General features: G+C 41.3%; 1 protein-coding gene across 1 annotated transcript in view; it reads right to left on the minus strand.

Moving 5' to 3' along the window:
- Positions 1-27,928, minus strand: part of TRPM3 (transient receptor potential cation channel subfamily M member 3) — a 714,222-nt gene that overhangs the window by 416,411 nt on the left and 269,883 nt on the right. The window contains exon 2 of the mRNA XM_030193857.1: positions 18,986-19,065. Coding sequence (XP_030049717.1) covers positions 18,986-19,065 — 80 coding nt within the window. The remainder of the gene's footprint in view (positions 1-18,985; positions 19,066-27,928) is intronic.

Below are 27,928 nucleotides of genomic sequence, written 5' to 3' on the forward strand. Positions count from 1 at the left end.
TGTTATGCCCTTGAGCCTTATAAATGCACCTGCCATGTTCCAAAGACTGTTCCAAAAGCTGTCTCTTGATTCAGAAACCTCTGTGATCATAGAGTACAATGTTAGTTTGGTGCGGCATTACCTCTGAGAATACAGACTGTGTCATTGCTAAGAAATTCTCTTTTGATTAGGAATCTATTGAATTTAGGTTTCATACTCTCTTCCTGAGGCGTTCTTATAGATCTCTGGGAAATGAGAGTAGCACATTGTTTGGAAGTTCCACCAAGCATGTGTTTTATCAGATTTGAACATTTCATATAAAATTCCTCTAAGACTGTGGCACCATTGACATCATTGTTGAAGAAACCAATCAAGTTCTACTGGCCTCCACACGCACAAAAGGCATTCAATTAAAGAATATCTTTGCTTTGCTCTTTTGCTGATTCATCCTGATCTCATACTTTCATTTGTGGTAGACATATATATGACTGATGTGAATTTGGGAGCAGTCCTGTCAGAACAATAAAATCTACACTAGAATTGGTATCTCTATGTATTTCTGTCCATAAGCTATTACTTACGTAATATAACTATGCCATTCCACACTGAGAACTCCAGATAATAAAAGCTTCCCTTGGGGAATAAAGGCATTACCTTAAGTAATCCATTCAGCTAGTGCAGATCCTTACTGAACACCATGACCTGGATTATTTCCAGACAGTAAAGACCCTGAATCCTCAACAGTTATTATGAGCAGTGTTTTTTTTTACTCACTTTGACTTCCAAATTACTTAAACGCCAGGAACTAAAAATGGGGAATCTGATACTGTCTCAAATGGGTGAGTACTATTGTAACAACTATAAAAAAAAAGCATATATTATAAACTGCTGATGTTACAGAGGTTGAAACCATATTTGAGATTCAGTAATTTGGGAGAAATTCTATATACGGTGCCAAATGTTAGACGCTACTTCTGCATCAAATTTTTGGTGCAGAAAATCATTCTAACGGATACAAGGCACTGAAATTGCAGATACACATGAAAACACAAGCACCCATTGATAGAATAGCGAGTAGGCATTTCTGCGTGGATGTGCAAAGGAGGGTGGCCATGGGAGGGGCATGGGTGAGTCAGGGGCATTCTCTTAAAATGCGTGCAGTGTTATAGCATTCATGGGATTTTTGCAGTAAGCAGTAAATCAAAAAGGTCTCTCTCATAAAAGAGTAAAAATTGAACACATTTATTGATTGTTGTACAAAAATTCAATCCAATAGAACAATCCAAAAAATTCAAAGAACCATTCTGCAACAACTTCAAGAGAAACAAAAACTTCAGGCTTCTCAAGTAGATAAGATATCCATATCAGTGTTTAAATAGTATTCAAAATTTAGAATTTCACAACCAATTTTCATAATGACTTTGAGCCTTAAAGCGTATTCAGTCAAAAACACAGCACTATTCAGGCAACACTTCCTGATATCCTATTATCTGCTCGCCTGGGGTCCAGTCGCTCTCTTGCTTCTCTTACTTGGCACTTTTTTGTTGTTGTTGGTTGATTGCTATAGAAGCTACTATACCAAACATGTCATAGTGGTATACAATGCAACATACATACAAATTATTGTAGAAGGAATGAATGAAATAAGAAGAGAATTTGAAGAATGGTATGAACAGGGAAGGATTAAGGCAAACTAGGCATATGCCTTGGACCCAAATTTTTAGGAGAAGGCCTTCTTAGATGTGCTAGTCCATTGGACCTCTTAGGTAGGCTTTTGCTTTCGTAAATCAGCTGCTAGAAGAAAGAAGTGTGTATGTTGGGGGAGGGAGGTGTGGGGAAAGATCAGAGCCACTACTACCCACAGCCTCTGTGTAATGTCCTCCTTTCAGCAAGAGGCGTTGGTGAACAGTACTTTTTACGTACTGCTTCCTCTTCTGTAAGTTTTCATGTGCTCACAGAAACACAGGGGTCCCCATATGTAGAAGTTTTAAAATATATTTATATTATGATGAGGGGGCTGAATATATTTATTTGTCTAGGGCCCACTAAAAGGTTAATCCTGCCCCGACAAAGTATGGCAGCTGAGATTTAATGTTAAAAAATGCAGCATCATACAGATGTCTTAATTAGAAATAGAAAACAGCATTTGTATAGACAGAGATTGGACCATTCTAGTAGAGGAGGGAATGGAAGGTGTCTTAAGAAGGTTCTCTTGCAGCATATGCAAAGCTTTGAACCTGTTACCACACACGTCCTCTATGTGAATGCTCATTCCCTGAGGAACAAAGATTGGATAGTTGAGGCTCAACCTGGATTTGTCTGTTTCACTGAAACATAGTTACTCTTAGATGATGATTTTGTTTTGAATGATGTATGCCCTGTGTGATATAAATATTTATCTTTAACTCAGCAGGGGAGAAGAAGAGGCGGGATTGGTATATTGTATAAAGATTTCTTTAATATTAGTTTGGAAAAAACTTTTATTTCTTCATCTCTAGAGATCTTATGGTATACAATACGTGATCCCTCTTTAATGGGTTCTGTGAATTATATTTTATTCATCTGTTCCCCGGTAAATGGCGAAGTGCCAAAGATGATTTTTATGATTTTGTAGGAAAAAGGTTTTAAACTTACCCTATAATCTATTATTGGGGGGATGTTAACTTACATTTAGAGTTATTGGCAGGGCTTTTTTTTTGGGGGGGGGGGGGTACTTGGGGGTACTGAGTACCGGCACCTTTTCCATTGTCTGCTAAAATTGACCCAAGGACCCCAAGTTTTAATGAAAGAGCTCAGGCTCTACACACCAATTCTGCCTTGCCATAGGTTCTGTGACTGGTTGCAGGGGGCCTGGCTATTGTGGGGTGGATCCCTCAGTGATCACCCCACCCTTGAAGGGTGGCCTAGCATTTGAGTACCGGCACCTTTTTTGCTAGAAAAGATGCACTGGTTATTGGATAATATAAATGTTATTGAATTGAGGACGTTTTAGATAATTTGGATTTTAAATTGCCTATGCCTCAATCCATCCAGAAGAAAGGTCATCATTTAGACCTAATAACCTATTCTTATGTTCCTTCTGGCAAAATTACTTTTTCTACACCAAGTTGGAATCAACTAATTTGGTCGCATCATTTTATAGCTTCATTTACTGTCACTTGGTTTACTATTCCTAGTGAGAAATAAGAATAACTTTAGGTCTAGCCCCGCAAAACTTTCACGTAGGCAAAAGATTGATCAGACCCAATTTTGGAAAGACATTGCCTCTCAGATCCCAATATCAGAGAGAGAACAGATTGTTTGGATGAATGATTGGAACAATCATTGTTTAGCAGTGTTATATAAAATAGTTCCAGCTTATGAAAAGAAAATAAAGCAGCTAGGTAATAAATGGTATACAGCAGATTTAATAAAATTAAAACATAGCTGTAGGTTGTTGGAAAGAAAATGGAGGAGAGAGAAATCAAATTTAAATAAGCTTAATTGGAGGAAGGCAATAAACATCTATATGAAAAAGCCATTGTTTATGCTAAGAAGGAGTTCTATTCTATGATTATAGCTAGAGATATCTCCAATGTGAGTAAACATTTTCAAACAGTAGATAGGCTGATTGATACTTCACATATTTGTAAGACATTTGGAGAGTTGCTACCTAATACTAATCAGTTAGTTTGTTATTTTCAAACAAAAATTAAGACTCTTTGAGTCATTACATGTCCATAATGAGAAGACTAACAGATTTCACTATGTTTATCTGATAGATAAGGGTTGGGCAACAGATTGGTTTTAGAGTACCTTCTCTAGGATTTCTCATGATAAACTGGATTTTTTGTGCTCAAAATTTCCAAGGTCAAACTGCTACCTTGATAATTATCCTACATATCCTACAAGGAGTCTTTAGTTAATTGGATTGAAGATTGCCTGGTTTCTGGTAATTTTCCTAAGGATTTCTCTGAGATTGTTCTTACACCTATTTTGACCCCCCCCCCCCCCCCCCGGCATCTAAATGTCAAATAGCTAATTACAGACCTGTGGTCTCACATCCCTTATTTTGTAAAGATAATGGAGGTCATATTGACAAAACAATTGGTAGCTTACTTAGATCAATTGATTATAATACTGAGACTTTGCCGGTTACTGTTTTAAATTACATTAGACATCTTGTGAGCAGAGGCCAAGGAGCCTTGGTTATGCAACTAGATCTTTCTAGTGCATTTGATCTGGTGGATCATGAGGTTTTTCTTGAAATTCTTGATAATTTTAGTGTTACCGGTAAAGTTCTTTCATAGTTTAAGGCAGTGTTTTTCAACCAGTGTGCCATGGCACATTGGTGTTCCGCAGCTGCTCCCCAGGAGTTAGGCCAGCTTAATTTGTGCCAGAATGGACTAAGGTTTTTTGTTTCTAGCAGTCGGTGAAAGGGAGCAGCAATTCATACAGCCTGCTCGCGCCAACCTTGGAGCCCTTCTTATCTTGAAGCTCTACTGGTTCATCTCCATTTTTCGTCTACCCATCACATACTTCTTCTTTAACTTTACCCCTTCCGCTGACTTCTTCCTTCTAGAGTCTCTGCTTCAGTCATCTTTGACACAATTACTCATTTTTCAAACTTAATTATTTTGGGAGATTTTAATTACACCCTGATTGTCCTACCAGAGCCCAAGATATGCATTTCCTAATGCTCCTCTTGAAACTTGACCTTAGTCAGCATGTGCCTTTCCCCACTTATGTTGCTGGGCATACCCTTATTTGCTGCTGACATGCTACGCTGACTTCTTGCTCTTTCCAGTTTCTCCTTTCTTCTTGTTTCCTGGTCAGTCCATTTCCTTATGATTGAGGTCTACGGAATTCTGAGTGGTGTAGAATGAATAGAAGTGAGTCGATTTTTTACTCTTTCAAAAAGTACAAAGAGTAGGAGACACTCAAGGAATTTACATGGAAATACTTTTAAAAGAAATAGGAGGAAATATTTTTTCACTCAGTGAATAGTTAAGCTCTGGAAATCATTGCCAGAGGATGTGGTATCAGTGGTTAGTGTATCTGGGTTTAAATAAGGTTTGGACAAGTTCCTGGAGGAAAAGTCAATTGTCTGCTATTGAGACAATCATGGGGAATCCACTGCTTGCCCTGGGATTGGTATCATGGAATGTTGCTACTGTTTGGGTTTCTGCCAGATATTTGTGACCTGGATTGACCACTGTTGGAAACAGGATCCTGGGCTAGATGGACCATTGGTCTGACCCAGTATGGCTATTCTTATTTTCTTATGTATGTTCTTATCTTTTTCTCCCTCTCTCTTCATTATTCATCCTTTCCTTTCCCCCATGCTCCTCCTCCTAGTGGAGCAGCTTAGTGGTTAGTGTAGTGGACTTTGATCCTGGGGAACTGAGTTCAATTCCCACTGCAGCTACTTGTGACTCTGGGTGAGTCACTTAACCTTCCATTGCCCCTGGTACAAAATAAGTACCTGAATATATGTAAACCACTTTGAATGTAGTTGCAAAAATCTCAGAAAGGCAGTATATATATATTTTTTGTTACATTTGTACCCCGCACTTTCCCACTCATGGCAGGCTCAATGTGGCTTACATATTGTATACAGGTACTTATTTGTACCTTGAGCAATGGAGGGTTAAGTGACTTGCCCAGAATCACAAGGAGCTGCCTGTGCCTAAAGTGGGAATTGAACTCAGTTCCTCAGTTTCCCAGGACCAAAGTTCACCACCCTAACCACTAGGCCAGTCCTCCACTATTTCCCTTTCCCTCCTTCTCTCTATTGTGATACCAATTTGCTTGGTCCTCAAGACCTTACACCTCTCTGTTCCTTCTTTCCCGTTGAATTTGCAACCCTTCCATTGTCAACTCAAGTGTCTTCCTTGAACTCCACCCTTCATGTCACTCTTGAACACATAGCTCCTTTTTGTAAGACTACCTCTGTTCACCCAAGACAGCCCTGGAACTAGAGGGACTTGTGTTTATTTCAACGTCAGCTCTGTTGCACTGTGTGATTATGGTGGAAGACAAGATCTCCAGCTAGCTTTTTTCTCTGCAAAGATCTCCTCTGTTCCTACCCTGGTCAGCTCAGAAATTTGCATCCTATAAAGCTTTTCTCTATTTTGTCCCAGCTTTCCTCAGCCAGTCCTAAAAGCTCTACCCCTCCTAACCTTAGGTTATGGTTTATGAGTTATTATACTTGACATATTGCCTTTCCTGAAAACATAACAAGGTGGTATACAGAATAAATCAGTTAGAAAGGTACTCTAATATCAAATAGAAAAGAGAAACAAGGATAGAAACAATCAATATAGAAGAGTACAATCTACCAGTGAAGCCAACAAATGCCAGAGCTGGCAGCCAGTCACTCAGAGCAGAGCGGAGGCTTAGGAGGTCCAACATTCACATCGCATATTGCAGTCTTCCCATAAGCACATCTAAATAAATGGATTTTTAGTGAGGTCTTAAATTTAGGGAAAGAAAGCTCAAGATGAAGGGTCACCAGTTGTGCATTCCATTAAGCAGGGGCCATACAGTAAAAGGCAGACAGCCTGGCTGAGTCTAGTCTTTCGGAAAATACCGATGGGTTGTGCAAGCCGTGGTCAGTGAGTGACCATAGAAGTCTGGGTGAAGTATATGGGATGATGGCAGAGGACAAATAGGTAAGAATACCTGCGTGTAAAGTGAGGTTTATATGTGGTATGTGATAAGGCACAAGAAGCCAGTGATACTGGATGAAAAGGGGAGTAATTGCTTCTTATTTCTACACTTAAATCTTGTTCTTGAAATATCATTTCCTCCCATACCTGCAGTCTTTCTGTCCTCCCCCCCCCCCCTTTGCTGAGCAGTGCCTCTCCTGTGCCTGAGTCTACCTCCTTTTTTTTGTTAAATTACATTTGTACCCTGCGCTTTTCCACTCATGGCAGGCTCAATGCAGCTTACACATTATATACAGGTACTTATTTATAACTGGGACAATGGAGGGTTAAGTTACTTGCCCAGAGTCACAAGGAACTGCCTGTGCCTGAAGTGGAAATTGAACTCAGTTCTTCAGTTCTCCAGGACAAAAGTCCACCACCCTAACCACTAGGCCACTCCTCCACTCCACTTTTCCTCCCTGCCTTCCTCCTGGTCCAATTTTGACATACCTTCCTTTCTCACTAAGCTATTACTTGCTCCCTTGACCCTATCTCTTTCTTCTGGATGAAAATTCCTTCACATGGCCTTGCCCCTCTGTTCTTTGCATGATCAGTAACAGTCTGCCCAATGGTGTTCTTCATCCTATATAGGATTCTGCCATCATTCATCTTCTCCTAAAAAAAAAAAAAAATCTTACCCCCCCCCCCACCACTGAACTCATGAATTGTAGACCTTTTTCTAATCTACCATTTGTCTCTAAGTTAACTGAAAAGATAGTGCAGCTGAACCCCTTTATAAAGCCATCCATTACAATGTGAATCCAATTATAACGCGAAGCAAGCATGGCTGCCGATTTGATTAATAGGAAATGCCAATAGGATCAAATCTGAAGTACAACAAACCCAAGAGGGTAGAGAGGTGTGTTGTCTCGCCCTAGATACCAATCTGGTATTAACCAGCTTGTATTTATAGGCAGTGCATAGCCTATACTTTAGTTTAGTTTATTGATCATTTGCTTAACTGCCTTTCCAATGAAGTCAAAGCACTGTACAATCTAAAAGGAAAAAGGAAAGGTACTACAAAATCCAAATAGAAAATGGTAGATTGAAAAGAAAGAAGAGAAAATACATATAGACACACAAAGAAAACAACAAAATACTTCATCACAAGTGGGGAAAACTACGCTATTGAAATTACTGACTTCCTAGGTCTGTAAAATTAGGAAACGCCTGGGTAAATAGGTCAGTTTTTTAAAGCTGACAAATTTAGAGAGTGAGCTTTCAGAGTATAAGGCAGCCAGGAGGGAGTTCCATAGAAAAGGAGCACTGTAGAAAAAAACAGAGTGGTGAGTAGTCTGAAGGTGGGAACAGTGAATAGAAGGTAAGGTAAGGCAAGAGCGGGATGCATGGAGAGAGCGATAAGGAAAGATCAGAGAAGTAAGGTAAGCCGGAATGGAAGTATGGAGTACTTTGTGAGCAAGAACCATGATTTTAAACTGTAGCTGATAGGGAAGGGAGAGCCAGTGGTGTTGGGCTAGAAGGAGAGTAACATGGTCGAAATGGGAAGCATGTATTCTGCAAGCTCCCTTGCCCACAACCAACATGGCTGAGGGTCTTGGAAGGTGTGCAAACAGATGCTTCATATCTACGTATTTACATCAATGGAGGGACCGGAACATATGTCTTTTGTGTCACAATAGCAACCAGTCAGGTACTAACCAGCAGGTCATAGGATAGAGTAGAGTTTATTCTTTGCAGCCACCATGTGAACATGACCTTTATGCCTTTTCCCTATAAGTTTAGCAAAAAATGCAGGATGACTTTCTGTCATTTTATACAACTTGCAGCAACAAGTTGAACTTCCAAAAGTTGCTGATACTGTGAATAATCATGAATGAGGATTCAGTCACTGCATTTTTAAAAGAAGCTAAATCTAAAAGGTTTTTTTTTATATTTTGGTGGTGAAGCCTGGAATCTGTACACAAAAATGTGCATTTCCAAATGTTGGAGAAATGTAACTGGTGCAAGTATAGTCCTGGATAACTCACAGGTAGCCAGCGACAGCGATGAAGGGAATGACTTTGAATGCTTTGCAGAGGAAGATGTCGCTGCCACTGAACAGTTCTTGGAAAGACACTTCTGAAGGCCTCCAGGAAATGGCATGGCTGAAGCAGAAAGAGTTCTGATGAATATCATAATTTGGATGCAACCAATGAAGATGAGGATGAGAAACCTGAGCCACCACCTAAGATCACAGAGGCACTTGCAAGTTTGCAAATGGGACTTAAATTTCTTGAAACAGAAAAGGTACTGTAGGGTCTCTTTCAGTTTCACAAATAAAATGCTTGAATGAAATCACCAAAAATAAGCAAAGAGACACAATAAATCAATCAACCCTTGATAAATACGTAGTGCATTATGTTTTCCCTTTTCCTTTTAATGTTGTTCTATAGCACTGTGTAAGTTGAATGCAGAACATTGGGTTGAGATTTCTAACATGATCCGCTGATACCATGATGTGATTCTTTGGGCCCCAAGCACTGCATTATAACGGGGTTGCACTGTATTCACTCAACTTCTGCAATGTGGAGGCATCACATAGCTTCACCCCCACCAGCCAATCAGGATTTAGACTCAGTCATAGTACAGAAACCCTTCACTCCCTTAGACAATGACCTTCACTCTGCCACTGATGCTGGTAAAGCGGTCCTTGTCATTTCTCTTGACTTAACTGTGGCCTTTGACTTGATTGACCACATTATGCTCTTGTCCCAACTGTCAGCTGTCAGTATCATGAGTACAGTTTTCCAATGATTCACGTCTTTTCTTCCTGAACAGACCTTCGCATTCACACACTTCTGCTTCCCTTTCTCTGGCCTGTGGGGTGCCTTTGGGATTGGTCGTCGCCTCTCCTTTTCAATATTTTCATGAGCCCCTTGCATCTTTAATTCAAGGTTCTCTGCCTACTTTGTTCCTTGTCTCATACCATGGCCCTTCTGAACCAGAATTTTCTGCACCCCAATCTAGTCTTACTTCGGTTGTGGATTGGCTTCTGTCACATCACTTCCTCCTCAACCCTTCAAAGACCATCGCGTCTGGCATAACAGGCCTCCCTTTACATCTAACATTAACCCCATCTATACATGGCACTCTGCTCACCCTTATGGATTCCTTACAATATTTTGGGATTTAGCTTGATTATCAATTTGCTTTTGATTCATGTGTGTCATCAGTTGTTAGATCCTGCTTTTTGGCCTTGCCCTACATTTGCACTGTACATAGTTATCACAATGACACCTCCTCTGCAACTTTGCTGTACACCCTTGTATAATTGTATCTTCATTATTATAGTATTGTCTATATGGGTTTTGGTCTGGGAGTAGCCTAAAGGTTAGTGCAGTGGCCTGAGAACCAGGGGGAACTGGCTTCAGTTCCCACTGCAGCTTCTTGTGACTCTGGACAAGCCACTTAACCTTACATCGCCTGTATATAAGTGCCCGTATATAAAATGTAAACCACTTTGATTGTACCCACAGAAAGGTAATATATCAAATCCTATGCCCTTTCTATTAGACTTCTGACCTACACAGGCCACTTTAACCGTGTTACCTCCATTTTGCTTCAGCATCATTGGCTTTTGGTCATGTTTAGGATACAGCATAAAGCCTTAACATTAACCTATAAGGCCTTCTATATGGGGAGCTTTCCTACTTAGTCTTTGTAATTATATCTTATCTACACCCATCTGCACTGCCATTCCATTCCTTCTGCTCACTGCTCATGTTTGGAATCTACTTGGCACTATGCTTTTTTATATTCAGCCCTTCATCTCTGGAATACCCTCCTTCTCTTCTTCTGATCTGAGCAGTCTTACTGAAATTTAAGGCAGCTTTGAAGCTTCATTTCTTTTCACAGGCTTTTGGGACATTGCTGGGGTGATGGATACAGTCACAGGCCACAGCCTACCTCCCCTGACTTTATAGTTATCCTAAGATTTTCCTCCTTTAGTCTTCTGCTTTTCTATTTTTGATTTGTAGTTCATTTTCATTTTTGGACCTTCTGCTTAATTGTGCACCACTTTGGTCATTCATTTTGTATTGCATTTATGAAATACATTTCACAATAATAAAAAAAAATGCAATATAATTTATCATATTAAGAAATAAATTACAAATGATAGCCTATATCAAAAGAGGAAATAAGAATTCCAAAAGCAAATATTAGACAGAAATTAATAAGACAATGTAGTTTTTTTTAAAGAAGACCTGAATTATTATATAGAGCTCAAATGCTTTGATTGTTTTTCATTGAAATACAGTATATCAATGACAACAAACATAAATAACTGAAATACAAATTAACAATGAAAATCAATAATATACAAAGAGATATGTACCTGGAACATAGATAAAACTGAACTGAAATAACTAAAGACAATATAAGATCAACAACAGCAAGTAAACCAACCCTACAATATCAAATTTCAGCATCAAGAGACAAAGGAAGAGCATAACCCAAATTACTCAGGGATCCTTTAACCAATCTGTGGGATAAAGGGCCCTGCGGTAGCGGTGGGGGACGTTTCTCCCACGTGACAGGGCCCTTTTTACTGCAGCGGGCAAAAAGCCCCAAAAACAAAATGGCCATGCGGTAAGAAAACTGTTACCACATAGGGAGCCCTTACTGCCACCTCACTGAGGTGGCGGTAAGGGCGTCCACTGTAACCTGGCAGTAACTGGGCAGCACATAGCAATGCCCAATTACTGCTGGGTTACCACTGTGCAAACCATTTCCGGAGTTTTTTCCCTCCAGAAATAGCATGCGCTTGACCCAGAACTACCACTAGTGGCCGCGTTGGGATGGCAGTAGTCCTGGAATATCAAGCGGTAAGCCCACGTTGGGCTTACTGCTGCTCTGTATAAGGGACACCCAGTTAGTTTATTCAATAATGGACCAATTCCATTTTAATGGACTTGACTCCTATTGGATGTGGCAAATAAGTACATAAGTACATAAGTGTATAAGTACATAAGTATTGCCATACTGGGAAAGACCAAAGGTCCATCGAGCCCAGCATCCTGTTTCCAACAGTGGCCAATCCAGGTCACATATACCTGGCAAGATCCCAAAAATGTACAAAACATTTTATACTGCTTATCCCAGAAATAGTGGATTTTCCCCAAGTCCATTTAATAACGGTCTATGGACTTTTCCTTTAGGAAGCCGTCCAAACCTTTTTAAAACTCTGCTAAGCTAACCGCCTTTACCACATTCTCTGGCAATTAAACATTGAGTGAAGAAAAATTTTCTCCGATTCATTTTAAATTTACTACATTGTAGCTTCATCGCATGCCCCCTAGTCCTAGTATTTTTGGAAAGCGTGAACAGACGCTTTACATCTATTCGTTCAGCTCCACTCATTATTTTATAGACCTTTATCATATCTCCCCTCAGCCGCTTTTTCTCCAAGCTGAAGAGCCCTAGCCGCTTTAGCCTTTCCTCTTAGGGAAGTCGTCCCATCCCCTTTATCATTTTCGTTGCCCTTCTCTGCACCTTTTCTAATTCCACTATATATTTTTTGACATGCGGCGACCAGAATTGAACATAATATTCGAGGTGCTGTTGCACCATGGAGTGATACAGAGGCATTATACCATCCTCATTTTTGTTTTCCATTACTTTCCTAATAATACCTAACATTCTATTTGCTTTCTTAGCTGCAGCAGTACACTGAGCAGAAGGTTTCAACGTATCATCGACGACGACACCTAGATGTCACGTCTGTTGCTGTGACCACCCTCAGACTTACCTTATTTCTGGGGGTCAGCTTCTAAGCTGGCTTCTGCCTATCTTTTCTGGAGTGGTTTTCCTTCTGTGTGCTGGCTGCTTCCAGCATGGCTCTAATTACTCCACTCTACTGCACCTGGGGGTGCTGCCTGAGTTAGCTCTACCTCTGTCTCCAGCCTGGCTCTGTTTGCTCCTCTGTGCTGCACCTAGGTATTTTAAGTCTCTCTATGTTCTATGTGCGCTCTGCCTGCTGCTTGGTTTGTGCTCCTCTCACCCACTGGTGGCCAGAGCCAGTGGCTGCCATAGTTTGTCTTCCTGTTCCTACCCGTTCCAGACTTTAGCCTAGTCCGGTCCGGTTCTTCCAGGCTGCCGGACTTGTCTCTCTTGTTTGTGCCTGGACAGCCTCCGTAGTTGCTTACTGATGGCTGCAGCTGCTCCTCAGGTGTTGAAGGGCTTTATTAATCACTTAGAGACTGCAGCCTTTGCCTTTGCATCGTCTAAGGTCCCTGGTAATTTAGAGTGCTACTGCTACCTTGTCCAGTTCAGTGTGAGTTTCTAGCTTGTTACTAGCAGCTTGGGCATAGCTTTTCTTGTTGGCTTGTGTACAGCTTTACTAGTTCTCCTGTGTGTTGTGTTGTGTGAGTTCCTAGCTTGTGACTAGTTAGCTTGGGCATAGCTTTGCTTGTGTACAGCTTTACTAGTTCTCCTGTGTTTTGCTTAGTGTGAGTTTCTAGCTTGTGACTAGTTAGCTTGGGCATAGCTTTCTTGTTAGCTTGTGTACAGCTTTACTAGTTTTCTTGTGTTTAGCTTTCTGGTTTTCCCGTGTGTGTTTTCCTTTGCTTCTGGAGCTTTAGCCCTAGTCCTGTCCGCTGCCAGTACTCCTTGCTACTGGAGCTCCAGCCATAGTCTTGCTGCCTGCTGCCTGACCCGACTACTGCCTGAACCCGGATATTCTCTGCCTTTGGCCAGACCTGACTATTGCCGGAACTCAGACATTCCCTGCCTGTCTGCCTTGCTTTCGCTTAGGTGCCTGGGGGCACTTCTGTATCCTGTATCCTGTTGTTCCTGCTTGCTAGTTCCAATTCCGGTTTTCCTGTAAGCCCTGCCGGCTGCCCGAACCTGAGGGCTCAACCCTCGGGGAATGGTGGCTAAGCGTAGGTGAAGCCTAGGTCCAGTGTGTTCCTGTCCAGTGGGTTCCGATCCCGTGTGTTCCAGTCCAGTGTGCACCCGTCTGTGTATTCCAGTGCAGAACTCCAGTCCGGGTTCCAGTCCAGCATTGCCTCGTCTCTGCTTTGAAGGTGACCTTGCCTGCCACTGCTGCTCCACGGTAGTGGTCCAAGGGCTCACAAACCCAGTGCTTCCAGGGAAGAAGCCTGACACTAGATCCCTTTCTTGGTCTGTGACTCCTAACATGGAACCTTGCATGACATAGCTATAATTCGGGTTCCTCTTTCCCACATGAATCACTTTGCACTTGCTCACATTAAACGTCATCTGCCATTTAGACACCCAGTCTCCCAGTCTCGTAAGGACCTCTTGTAATTTTTCACAATCCTCCCGCGATTTAACGACTTTGAATAACTTTGTGTCACCAGCAAATTTAATTACCTCACTAGTTACTCCCATCTCTAGGTCATTTATAAATATGTTAAAAAACAGCGGTCCCAGCACAGAGCCCTGGGGAACTCCACTAACTACCCTTCTCCATTGAGAATACTGACCATTTAACCCTACTCACTGTTTTCTATCTTTTAACCAGTTTTTATTCCACAATAGAACACTAACCTGCTTATTTTCGAAAGGAGAAAAATGCCCATGTTTGGGTAGTGTAGATTTAGATATGTTCGTGTTAATTTGGATGTGTTTCTGGTAGGTAAGTCGATTAGGTCTGACATATATCCAGGGGCTTCGCTGTAGATGATTTTGTGAACCAGGAAGGCAATGCGTTTTTTGATTAGGAGCCAGTGTAATTTTTCGCGGAGGGGTTTTGCACTTTCAAATCTCATTTTTCCAAATATAAGCCTAGCAAAAAAACAATGTTAATATAGGAGTTTGCTTCCAACATCGCAACTGTCTTTTGCAACAAGAACACCCTGACCCCTGAGGCAGGCGTTATTGTACGCCGAAACACGGCCCGTGTCAGGTCATTTGTCAATAAAATACTCCTGTTGTCTCAGTTTTGAAGGCCCAGTGTTGCATTTTTTTTGTCTGTTGAGAATATTAATACACATTTTCATATCCATGCAGATGACATCACCATCTTACTACCATTTACTTTAGGTGATGAGGACCATGAATCTAATCTCACATTAGATGTTTAGATTTGGTTGATTCATGGGTTCTTTCATATAGATTGAAGTTAAAAAAAAAAAACAGATTTGTGTGGGTGCGGTCGCACACAGTATCAATAATTTGATTAAGGTCAAAAACTGGACAGTGAAATTGGAGGGTACCTCTAGAATTCTGGAAATTGAGATGGATAGTTATCATTGGGTGATCAGGCTCATAAAGTAGTAAGAAACTCCTTTATGTTGCTTAAGAAGTTAAGAACTATTCTGAAGTTTTTTGATCTACCAATATTTAGACTGTTAGTTCAGACTGTGGTACTCTCGCAATTAGACTAGTGCAACTCCGTATATAGTAGTTCCTCTATGATGTTGAAGATTAAGTTGCAATGGGTAAAGAATGCTGCGGCAAGAGTAATTTTTGTAGCTGATAACTATGATAACTATGAACATATTACTCCTCTTTTTCACGCTTACATTTGTTTTATTTAGAGGCAAGATTCAAATTTAAGGTGGCTACTTAGGGGTCCTTTTACTAAGCCACATAAGCGTCTATGCGAGTCAAACGACGGCAAAATGGAGTTACCGTCCGACTACCACGTGGCTCTTGCGGTAATTTCGTTTTTGGTGCATGTCTGAAAAATATTTTTTATTTTCGGACGTGCATAATGGACACACGCCAAGTGACATTTGGCGCGTGAAGGTCATTACCGCCGGGTTACCACGTGAGTCTTTACCACTAGGTTAATGACTGGCAGTAAGGTCTCAGACCCAAAATGGACGCGTGGCAATTTTCATTTTGCTGCACGTCCTTTTTCGGCAAAAATTTAAAAAGGTATTTTTCATAGGCGCGCTAAAAATGGATTGTCGCGCACACAAAATCCGTGCCTACACTACTGCAAGCCATTTTTCAGAGTGCCTTTGTAAAAGGACCCCTTAGTCTTTCAAATAATGCTTATTCGATTACACATTTCTCCTTTTTAAATTAAAGTATTTTGAGGTCTACTAGAAATCAATCTCTCTTAAGTTTTCCTTTAGTTTGAAAAGTTAAGGCCAAAAGAATATTTAATGCTTCACTCTCATATCAAGCAGCAGTGTGCTGGAATTCTCATCCTCTTTTTCTTAACAGACAGAAGATTATTAACTATTTAGAAGGCTACTTAAGACATTTTTATAGAAAAAAATAATTTCTGGGCTTGGATCTATGATGTGCTGTTTACTGTCCTTAACTGTAGAATTTTGTTTTTTATATATTGAAATCATTGAAGTAGGCTTCAAACTTGATGGTATTTGTGGGATATAAGTTCCTAATGTAATGTAATGTAAAACACATAGGAGATATTTCTATAAATTGGTGCTTAGATGTATACGTCACTTATGTGCATCATAGGAGCCAATATTAGAAGTCACTAGCAAATATGAACAAGGCGCTATAAAGTAGAACGTATGACATCCATGTGCAATATTATCATCTGTCTATACACTCTATACAATAATGGAAAAAATGATACATTTAAATGGAGTTCAGTATGATCAGGCGGTTCTCATGTGCATATTACATGAATTTATTATTGTTCAGCTGATAGAGAATTCCTTTAAGTGCCTTTTAATGAAATTTAATAGAGATAACATTTAACAAAGAAAAATAACATTATATGATGATAATTTTGTAGAGTTTGTCCTGATGAAGGGCATATAAGGCTAGATTCTATATATCACTCTTAAAAAATTGGCACCGAAAAAAAACGTCTATGCGTAGTCTATAAAGTACGCTTAAATTTAGGCATGGTTTATAGAATACGTCTAGTGCCTGTTTGCGTGACTAAATTTAATAGCAGGCAGTTACGCCAAGTAAAATTTGGTATAAATGCTGATGAGTAAGTTAGATGCGGACCGGGTGAATTCTATAACAACACACATAGCTTTTAGAAATGCCCACGACCCACCCATTCTACACCCATAGCCATTCCCCCTTTTTTTACTATACGCCTTAGAATTTATGTGCATTACTTTACAGAATATGCTTAGACAGTTGTGTGTGTAAATTCTAATTAATTCCAATTAGTATCAATAATTGCTTTTGAAGTGGCAATTATCAGTGCTGATTGGCTTGTTAAGTAATTAAGTTGCGCCGGCAAATCCAGAACATGACTAGATTTTTGTGCGCAATTTAAGTCACACTATATAGAATCTGGGGGATAATGCCTGAAACCTAGTCAAGAAATGTATTTAGCCCAATAAAAAGGTATCACATTATATTAGTTTTTAGCTTATGGGCCTTCATTTCCATGCATTCATGTGAAGGTGAATGGTGAATTTCCATTAGAGCATGGGAAGGACTGTTTTCAATTGATTTTACTTGGAAGCTAGGTGGGGTTACCAGGGTAAAATCATCATTCAAAGGCTGCTGTCCACCTTTGTGAGTGCTTTTATCTGACGTCCACAGGGGTGGCACCAGGGAAGGGCAGAACTGGCAGAAAATGCACTGGGATTTCTGACAGGGACTTTGCACCTGTTCCAACAGGTACCATGGTGCTGGCTAGTCCCAAATTTTTAAACTCATAGGAGCATGTCCCTTTGAAAAGTTACTTGCAGACTGTGGGAATGTAGCCACAAAGCCACAAACTTCACACTGGTTTAATATAATAATGATAAAGTGTTAAAAGAAGGAGGTTAATACTGGAGGGATCTAGAGCTGATCATATTGGATGATTCTAAGGTGACAGCAGAAGGCAGAAGGATACTTGGGTAACTACATAGGAAGGAATAGCCAGCAGGAAAAAGGAAGGGATACTGCATCTGTATAAGTCTCTGTTGATTTGGAGTAATGAGTAAAATTTTGGAGACTGAACCTTGAAAAGGATATAACTTGGGTGGAAATGATCTAGAGAGCAGCTGTTAAAATGGTCAACAGTCACCATAAGATGTACTGGGACCAATTTAAAAACCTAAACATATGTACCCTGAAGGAAAGAAAGTTAATGGGAGCTGTTATAGAGAAATTTAAATAACTCCAAGGAGTAAATACACACAAAGTAAGGAGGATCTGGAACAAGACATCTTTACAGAAAAGTTGGTTGATATATGCAACAGCCTAGCAGTGGAGGTGCTAGAGACCAAAACAGTATCAGAATTTAAGAAAGCAAGGGGTGAGCACAGAGGATTTCTGAAGGAGAGGAAGGGATAGCCAAGCTGAGCAAGATGTATGGATGACCATGTTCTATATAACGTTGGGTATAATTATATGATTCAAAAACAAACCCTGGAAACTTGGAATAAAGAGAGAAGGGACTCTGGATTCGAAGGGAGGAAAGTCTGACTGCAAAAGCTAGGGAAAAGGGAAGCTTGCCAATTTGAGTGCCTACAAAAAACTGCGCTCATGCTTTGTTGAAGTTGGGAGAGTGGGAAAAATTTACTTGAAATTGTAAACAGTGGAATCTTGAAAAGTATCGACCAAGTTAACTGTTAAGGGGTAAAAGTAAGTGGACAATATAACATTGTTAAACTTATTTGTTGCAGAATTTAAAAAAAACTGCCAGTTTGAACACACGAATCATAAGTTGCCACAGAGCTGGCATTCATAGGAATACTGGGCGCCCTTTTATTGAGACGCATAGGCGCCTACGCACATCCAACGCATGTCAAATTAGAACTACCGCCTGACTACCGCATGCCCTGGGCGGTAATTCCATTTTTGATTCGTGTCCAAAACACTCAGTAGAAAATATTTTCTATTTTCTACCGCGTGGCACTTACCCAGCGGTAATCAGCAGTTTACATGCGCTGACACTTACCGCCCAGTTAGTGTGTGAGACCTTACTGCTAAGTCAATGGGTGGCGGTAAGGTCTCAGGCCAAAAATGGATGCACGCTGGTTTTAATTTTGCTGCACGCCCATTTTCAGACACACTAAAAAAGGCCTTTTTTTCCAGGGACACTGAAAAATGGATCTGTGCGAAACATGTGCCTACACCAGCGCAGGCCACTTTTCGGCGTGCCTTAGTGAAAGGGCTATCTGGTGTTTCTGAGGAGCAAAGAGGAGATTTCCTTCTTCCTCTGAAACTTTATGTTACAGGAGGAAGCACCAAAATGCCAAAAAGTAATGGTTGTGAGTGCCTGTATGGAGGCTCCAAGGCCTTCAGCCCTGCATCTGTGAGGAAATTAAGAGCCTTGTATCCTGAAAGCAGTTGTTACATATGGTATTACAGAAAGTATTTCTAAAGGTTTCACAAATAGTGGCAAATAATCTTGCCTTCACACTTCTGTAACTGATTTCTTTGTGTGCAGCTTGTAACAATGCACTTACCTATGGGGGTCTTTGGTACTTGGTATGATATGAACGCATTCTCTCTTGTGAAATACTCTCTCGATCCATGACTTCTGGGCCTGGAAAAGAAGAAGAAAAGTATAAACCTCACTTGTCCAGAAAATATAAAACCAAATATTAGAAAAAAAGAAATCAATCTTCCAGGCTGATAGTCAAACAAAGTCATACGTTTACCCAGAGACTCCTATCCAGATAAATTCTCTGTGTAGGCCTGCGGACATGGGAAGGGTAGGTCTAGAAGGAGTTGTCTAGTTGTAGGTAGCAGAAAGGTGTGTAAATAACAGGATTCTAGTTATTTAGTTGTATAAGTGGCCACTGATTTGCATAAATGACCTCATTCTAGAATACCATCTTCTGGAAAAGTATGCCCCATGGGTGAAGTTTGGGCATGCTAATTGGGCAGAGTGTGGGTGCAGTGCAAGGTATGCACATAAATTATAGAATGTTAGTACTTATCCTATATGTGCTAACATTTAGGAATGGGCATTTATACCACCTTAAAGATATGCATATTTTCACTCATAAACTAGAAAGAAAAGTAGATGCCTGCTGTGCTTTATATATTACTTTTGAAATTGGTACCATTATCAGCATCTTAATTAGGTGCCCTGTTATAGAATTACACACCTCATGTCTGAGTGGTGCCTGCGGAAAACATATTTATATGTATAGTAATGCTGAACATACATATTAATTTAAATGCTGGCACTGACGTTTATATGGTAAGCTGATCTCCAGTGGTAGAATGCAAGACTACCTCAAGAGCTGGTGGCAGCCTTTTTAACTCAGGCAGCTTCTAGGGGCATGAGCAAGAGGAGATCACTCCTGCCTGGGATACGCCCCCCTCTGCACTGGACTACCAGGGATATAGGTTGGTCCCATAGGAGGGGTCTGGTTTAGAGGAGGAGCTTCCTCAAGGACAGGTCTTGTCTGTGTGTGTGAGTCTTGCTTGGGGGCCGAGCTTGTTCAAGGGCAGGTCTTGTCTGGGATATCTTGCTCAGGGAGGTGGGCTTGCTTGAGAGGGTCTTTTTAGGAGGACCTGGCTGCAGGAGAAACTGCATCAGCAGGAGGAATCAGAAGAAAAAAGTGTAGCAGGCACTTTTGTGGGTTCCAGCCCAGAACACTGCAGCTAGACTCATATTCGGTAAAACGTTCAAAATATGCTCCCTAGTCCGTAAAATCATTCATGGAGATGCATCAGCCTACACGTCAGATCTGATTGACTTACCACCTAGGAATGCCAAAAGATCATCCCGCACATTCCTTAATCTGCACTTCCCTAACTGCAAAAGTCTAAAATACAAACTAATGCACGCATCATACTTTACCTACTTGAGCACACAGTTATGGAACGCATTGCCGCACAACCTAAAAACGATTTACAAATTAACGAACTTCCACAAATTGCTGAAGACCCATCTCTTTAACAAGGCATACCACAAAGATCAACCAATGTGAACATATTCAACTTCTCCACATATATTCAGAACTGTCTTAGAATTCCTGCTTGTTATACTACTATCATGTTCTATCATTATCATGTTACCCAAGATCCTTCTGTAACACTAATTGTCTATTTTCTAATATATTTCCACTATCCATGATGTATTGTAAGCCACATTGAGCCTGCAAAGGGGTGGGAAAATGTGGGATACAAATGCAATAAATAAATAAATAAATAAATAAATTTAGCTGGGACCCACAAAAGTATCTTATGTGGTTCCCGGTTGATTATCGGCCAGGATCTGCATAAGTTTGGGTGGCCGGCAGCAGTCCGGTGTCTGGACATGGTCTAGCATTGAATATCTGGGTCTAACTTAGCCAGCGGCAATCAGCATTTAAAAACTCGCAGACTGCTGCCAGCTGAATATTGACCGTGAGTTTTGAATTCTACTCAACACAGAAAAAAAGCACAAAAAGGCCTTCAGGAATGGGACAATCAAGAGTCCTTTAATCGAAAGACCCAGCACGGGCTTCAGGGGCATGAGTGACGAAACAAGGCCCATGTCGGGTCTTTTGATTAAATAACTCTCGATTGTTCCATTCCTGAAGGCCTTTTCGTGGGGTTTTTTCTCTGTTGTGTTGGTATGCATTTTTGGATCCTATATTTCGGTTACTTTTTAAATTCTACTGCTATATTAATTTCTGCATGAGTTAAGTGCCCCAAACTGAAGGCAAGGCGTTCTAAAAAGAAATAAAAATTTGCTATCCAGATCATAGTCACACTAAAAAAAAAAAAGAATGTATGAAATAGAAAGGTTCAGTGGCTGGCACTGTCAGGATTTTGCAACTGATTGGTTGGTAGACATGCTACCTTTTTCAGAAGTGACTGAATGTGGAGTAGTGAATTTAGGATTATTGTAGACCTTTTTCAGAACAACATATCTCACATAATCATGCTGCAAAGGAAATTTATAAAAACAGAGAAAAAGATATACAGACATATCCAGTAGGGAGACGCAAAATAATAGAAAACAATCAAGTGTAGCAATACAGGTCATAAATGGACTTTGGTCTTCTCAGCTATAATCTTAAAGACATTATAATGAGGAAGTACATTAGTGTTTCAAGTCAATGAAGAGTTCCAGAGTCTATGGAAACTTAGAAATCAGAAAAATTTGATTGTGAGAATGAAAGATACAATTGTGAGAATGAAAGATACAATACAAGAGTAACAATTTCTGTATTGCTCAATCAGGCATAAAGGAATCCTGTGCAGAAGGAATGGATCCACAGAAGCTTAGCTGAAATTGGGTGGCGGGGGGAAGAGGGGTTGGTGGTTGAGAGGCTAGGATGGGGGAGGGCAGACTTATACGGGGTCTGTGCCGGAGCCAGTATTGGGAGGCGGGACTGGTGGTTGGGAGGCGGGAAATACTGCTGGACAGACTTATACGGTCTGTGCCCTGAAAAAGACAGGTACAAATCAAGGTAAGGTGTACACATATGAGTTTATCGTGGGCAGACTAGATGGACCGTGCAGGTCTTTTTCTGCCGTCATCTACTATGTTACTATGTTACTATGTTCACTTTGTACTGCAACTCTTATCACTGTCTTCAGACAGCAAGAATCACGCCACCCCTCAAAAATTTACACTGACCTTGCCTACATTGCTGTCATCCAGCTTCCTAACCCTGTGTTTGTCTAGTAGTGCTATGCAATTGATGAATAGCAGTAGTTGTAGCATCCAAACCTCATGAATGTGTCCTTCACCTCCATCGTCTTGCTGTTTTGCACCTCAAGCCACTCTCCATCACTCTAATTGGGCTTCTGCTCTCTACACTACCTCTAGCAACCTCTTCATAATAAAGCAAGGGGCCTTTACTTGGTGCTCATCCACCTTGATATTGATACTCTGTTCTCTTTGAAGATTCTCTTCTGTCTCAAATCACATCTTAGCTGTCCCAATGCACTTTTGAGTTGGTGCATCACATTTCTTCAATTATATTTAAGTCCCTTCTAAAAAACCGATCCTATAGAAGTTGCATGAGATAGATTTGCATGCATTGCCTCCTTGGTATGCAAATCTATCTCATGCATATTCATTGTGGACATCCTGAAAACTTAATTGACTGGGTGTGTCCCGAGAACTTGGGTGAGAAGCACTGGTCTGTGGGGAAAATACTTAGGGCCTGATAGTCAAAACAATTTAACTTGGCAGTAGAGGCTCTCTCTTGGCTAAATTGTGCTGAGAAAGTTAGGAGGGAATATTCAGTGGTACTAACCAGACAATACATTTGCACATAAGCACCGCCATACTGGAAAAAGACCAAGGGTCCATCAAGCCCAGCATCCTGTCTCTGACAGCGGCCAATCCAGGCTTCAAGAACCGGGCAACCCCCCCCCCCCCCCCAAAAAAAAAAAAAAAATAATGTTCAATGGACTTTTCCTTCAGGAATCTGTCCAAACCCCCCTTAAACTCTGTAAGCCAACCGCTGCCAAACACATTCTCTGGCAACAAGTTCCAGAGTCCAACTACACGCTGAGTATTGCCTCTGACTGCTGTGGCACTCGACGGTTAGTGCTAGGACTGTCTGGGGTAGAGTCTGGGTGGAGCTGGAAACAAACAGGGCAAGCACGGTGGCGTAAATAAGTTTGCCTGGTTAGTTGCTCAGTTACAGTACAGAATATTGTCCATAGCCACATAACTTTTGAGCGCTGCCAATGACCCGGATAGGGCCAAGCACAAAGCATTCAGGTCTTCTGTAACCAAAAATGATTACTGCCGTTGGCTGTAAACTGATCCCTTAGTATAAAGGGTCTTTAGAATTTTGTTGCACTGAAAAGTCTTCAATGGAGCTTTGCTTCATGAGCAAGGTTCCAGGATATGAGCAAACTGATTTGATCTGAGTGAAGGCTTTTGAACTAAGTGATCTCATGCATCCAGAGTTCCTATATCACTGAAAATGTAATGAAATGAAGAACATCTACATTATGCACATATTAAAGCCTATTGTTATTGTCATAGCTTTTGTAATTTATGAAGATTAACTATACAGCATTGCTGTTCATCTCAAAAGGCCTATTTTTACAGTCACTGATATTATTAATAGGTTGCAATGTACATGATCCATAGCGTTGATGAAAGTGTGCATTAAGAATCAAAACCTCGTAGTGAAAGTCTCATCAGATTACATCAAATGACTTTATAGGAATAAAATGGTATCACTTAGAACCAAAAATGTGCACTTTGGTCTTCAATACAGACTATGATGTCTTTTTGCCGTGAAAGCACAGTACATAGTTGGCAAAATGTTTGTAGGAGGCGTTGGTAGATAAAACTAGCTAAGAATGTTTGACAATGCAGTATATTCCGGGAAAAGTACATAAGTACATAAGCACCGTCATACTGGGAAAAGACCAAGGGTCCATCAAGCCTAGCATCCTGTCTCCGACAGTGGCCAATCCAGGCTTCAAGAACCCGGCAACCCCCCCCCCCCAAAAAAAAAAAAAATTAATAATGTTCAATGGACTTTTCCCTCAGGAATCTGTCCAAACCCCCTTTAAATTCCGTAAGGCCAGCTGCTGTCACTACATTCTCCGGCAATGAGTTCCACAGTCTAACTACACGCCGAGTAAAGAAAAACTTTCTACTACTACTACTACTTAACATTTCTAGAGCGCTACTAGGGTTGCGCAGCGCTGTACAGATTAACAAAAAAAGGACAGTCCCTGCTCCAAGGAGCTTACAATCTAATGGGCAAAATGTCAAGTAGGAGCAGTCTAGATTTCCTGAATAGAGGTTTGATGGTTAGGTGCCAAAGGCGACATTGAAGAGGTGGGCTTTGAGCAAGGCTTTGAAGATGGGCAGGGAGGGGGCCTGGCGTATGGGCTCAGGGAGTTTTAAATCTTCCATATTCTAGCTTCATCTTGTGTCCCCTGGTTTTGTTGTTGTTTGAAAGTGTAAACAAACGCTTCACATCTGTCTGCTCTACACCGCTCATCTTGTAGACTTCTATCATATCACCCCTCAGCCGCCTTTTCAGTTTACATGTGCAAGCTCATATTAAAGAATGTGCTGCCCCAGCTTGCAATCATAAGAAGATCATAGACAGGGCTGCTGAGAGACAAAGCCAGGCCCGGAGCAGAGCAGGCCCCCTGCCTGTGCCAATGCTCCCTCCCCCCCCCCACTAAGCCATCACCACTGCCCCCGCCACCCCCACCCCTCCACCAAGCCACCACCGCCGCTGCCCCCCTGCTGCTGCAGCACCCCTGCTGCTGCAGCACCCCCAGTCACTAAGGACTCTTTTATAAAGGTGTGCTAAAAAATGGCCTGCGGTAGTGTAGACGCATGTTTCGGGCGCACACAGAATAATTTTTCAGCACACCTGCAAAAAATGCCTTTTTATAATTTTTTGCCGAAAATGCATATGCGGCAAAATGAAAATTGCCGCACATCCCTTTTGGGTCTGAGACCTTACCGCCAGCCATTGACCTAGTGGTAAAGTCTCATGCGGTAACCGGGCGCTAATAACCTACACATGCCAAATGCTGCTTGGCGTGTGTCCGATACGCGTGTCTGAAATAATTTGCGCCAAAAATAAAATTACCACAAGAGCCACGCGATAGCTGGGCAATAACTCCATTTTGGCACGCATTGTGCATGCGTAGATGCTTACGTGGCTTAGTAAAAGGGTCCCTTACTGCATCTGCTGTCTCCCTCTGTCTGTATCTTTCCTACTCTTGTGTGCTGGGACCCAGGTTATCTCGTTAACACAGTTCTGCCATCACAGGTCCTTCTTACTGCTGCATCCCCTCCTGCCTATGCAGAAACAGGAAGTACTTCACACAGGATGTGGCGGGATGAGGCAGGAAGAAGGTCCTGTGGTGCAGGGGCGTAGCCAGACAACAGATTTTGGGTGGGCCTGGGCAAGCAGTGGGTGGGCACCAAGTCTTCTCCCTCCCCCCCCCCCCCCCCACCACCACGAAAAAAAATATCTCAGCTGGCAGGAAAACACTTCTTTCCACCTTGGCAGTCTGCAGCAGGCTTACGCTGAAAACTGAGCATGTGCAGGTGCCAGCATCATGGAGAGTAGCGTTTTCGTTACCATCAAGGGGAAGTCTTCAGCTGGCGGCGCTTGGGATCCCCACCAGCTACTGCTAAACATGTGCTACTGATGGGTGGGCCTCAGCCCTAAATGGGTGGACCCCGGCCCACCCAGGCCCACCTGTGGCTATGCCACTGCTGTGGTGGCAGAACTACGTTAACACATTAACATAATAACCCGAGTCCTGGCACACTGGAATAGGAGAAAGACAAACTGAGGGAGCAGAACCTTCTTCCTGTGTGCCTGCCTGCCATCAGAAGCCGTGTCAGTGCTGGACTCCCTTTGGAGGCCGGGCCCAGGGAAATCTTGCTCCCCCCTGCCCCCTTCTTGGTGGCATAGGTCATAGATACTGTTCATGAAGAAATTAAAACAGAGAACAAGTGCTGTCAGGAAAAATAAAACAAATGTTGGAAAAAATATTTACCTATCTATATACTTCTATACAGCTATTTGTCTACCTATGCAACTTTCTATAAATTAGTACCCTTATTTTCTAACTCCTGTTACTCTATCTTATCTGTCTATGGAGCCCTTTTACAAAGGCATGCTAAGAAGTGGACGGCACTGTTGTCAACATGTGGGTTTTCTGTGTGTTGCGACCACTTTTAGGGCGCCAGTAAAATGGCCGCATTTCCATGTATTTCTTTAATGACCATGCGCTAATTTCCCAATTAGCACATGGCCATTACTGGTGGAGCCCTTACTGACACCTATTTTGTTGGTGCTAGGGGCTCCCATGCTAACCCCACAGTAATCAGGCAGCACATGGCAATATGCCCACGATACCCAATTAGTGCAGGGCATGCCTACTCTCGGCCCATAGCCACGCTTTGTGCTGAAAAAGCAAAAATATTTTTCAGCACAGGATTAGCACGCTGATGGGCAAAGTACCATGGGATGCCTCAGCACATTCCATGGTAGTGCTTTTTGCCGCACGGTAGGTACGCATTATTGCCTACTGCGCCTTCATAAAAGGGCACCTGTATGCTCCATTCTTGCCCAAGCTATCTATTAAAACATTTTATTGTGTATTGTGATGACCTTGTAAGTAGCTTTTCAGCATACTGTCTCTGCGTTACACGCTGAACCTACTATTTTGGATATTGTCTTTATAAAGACTGATATCCACACACTCCACTATCCCTCTATGATCTTGCGCACAAACCCCTGATGTAGGCTTTATGCCGAAACACAGTGCTGTGTCGGGTCCAGAAGAATAAAGGTTTTATTCATTGCATTCCTCGTCCTCCTGTTTTTTTGGGGGGGAAGGGGGAGAGCCCTGCTGATTACACTACTCCTTTTGCAAGTAGCATAGTATGCCATACTATATGCTGATATTTGAATATTTTTACTGCTGTACAAAACCTTGGGTGAATTTCTTCAAAAATGTGGTAAATAAATCCTAATAAATATCTATCTACAAAGTAAATATACATATATAATCAGTTTGTCATAACTAGCTAATGATCATTGCAATAAACTCTCAAGAAAAAAAGTATTCACAACAAAAGATTCCAGAAGAAACCAGAGGAATACCAAAAAACCTTAGCTTTTTTTTTTTTAACATAATGTTTCTTCATTATTGCATTTGTAAGAAGACACCATATTTTGCAGTCCGTTCAGTTAAAGGTCTGTTTGATAAAGCATGGGAAGATATTGCAGTTAACGTTTGTTGATATCAATTTTGAACAGACGTTAAGTACAAAACTATCATGGTAAGATTTGGGGAGTGGTCGGCCTATGGGTGTAGGTTACCTGCTTATATTGGGAGAACAAAGGATAAGGAAGTTATATTGGTAGTGAAAGAAGGGAGACAAAGACAGAGGTATAGTCAGCTTACAAAATCATGTAGGAAACAAAACAGCAAACTGCAGCTACAAATTTAATGTCCTTTAATGTAAACTGAAAAAAAAAATCACCCAATAAGGTGCCACATTTCACCCTGAGGCTATTTCTGGGTTGCAAACACAACTACAAATACAAACATACAGACAACACATTTTAGGCACTATTTTATAGACTAGCACTTAGTCAGAATATTGGCTTGCCTTGCATATGAATACATAAGCACCCTTAGATGCCAGAATTCTGGCATGTTCTTGGAAACTTCTTTATGGAATTAGCTCCATAGTTCTTTTGACGTTTTGGGATCTTGCCATGTATTTGTGACCTGGATTGGCCACTGTTGGAAACAGGATGCTGGGCTCGATGGACCTTTGGTCTTTCCCAGTATGGCAATACTTATGTACTTATGACCCAGTGCTATACAAGTAAACACCAGGCTGGATTGTAAATGTTCGTTAACTTTTTCCACAGACATGATCCCTGTAAGAACAGCACAAAGCCTCTTAGAAATCCAAATGAACCTCCTGGTCT

This window comes from Microcaecilia unicolor, chromosome 2 (genome assembly GCF_901765095.1).
Source record: "Microcaecilia unicolor chromosome 2, aMicUni1.1, whole genome shotgun sequence".
Taxonomy (NCBI): Eukaryota; Metazoa; Chordata; class Amphibia; order Gymnophiona; family Siphonopidae; genus Microcaecilia; species Microcaecilia unicolor.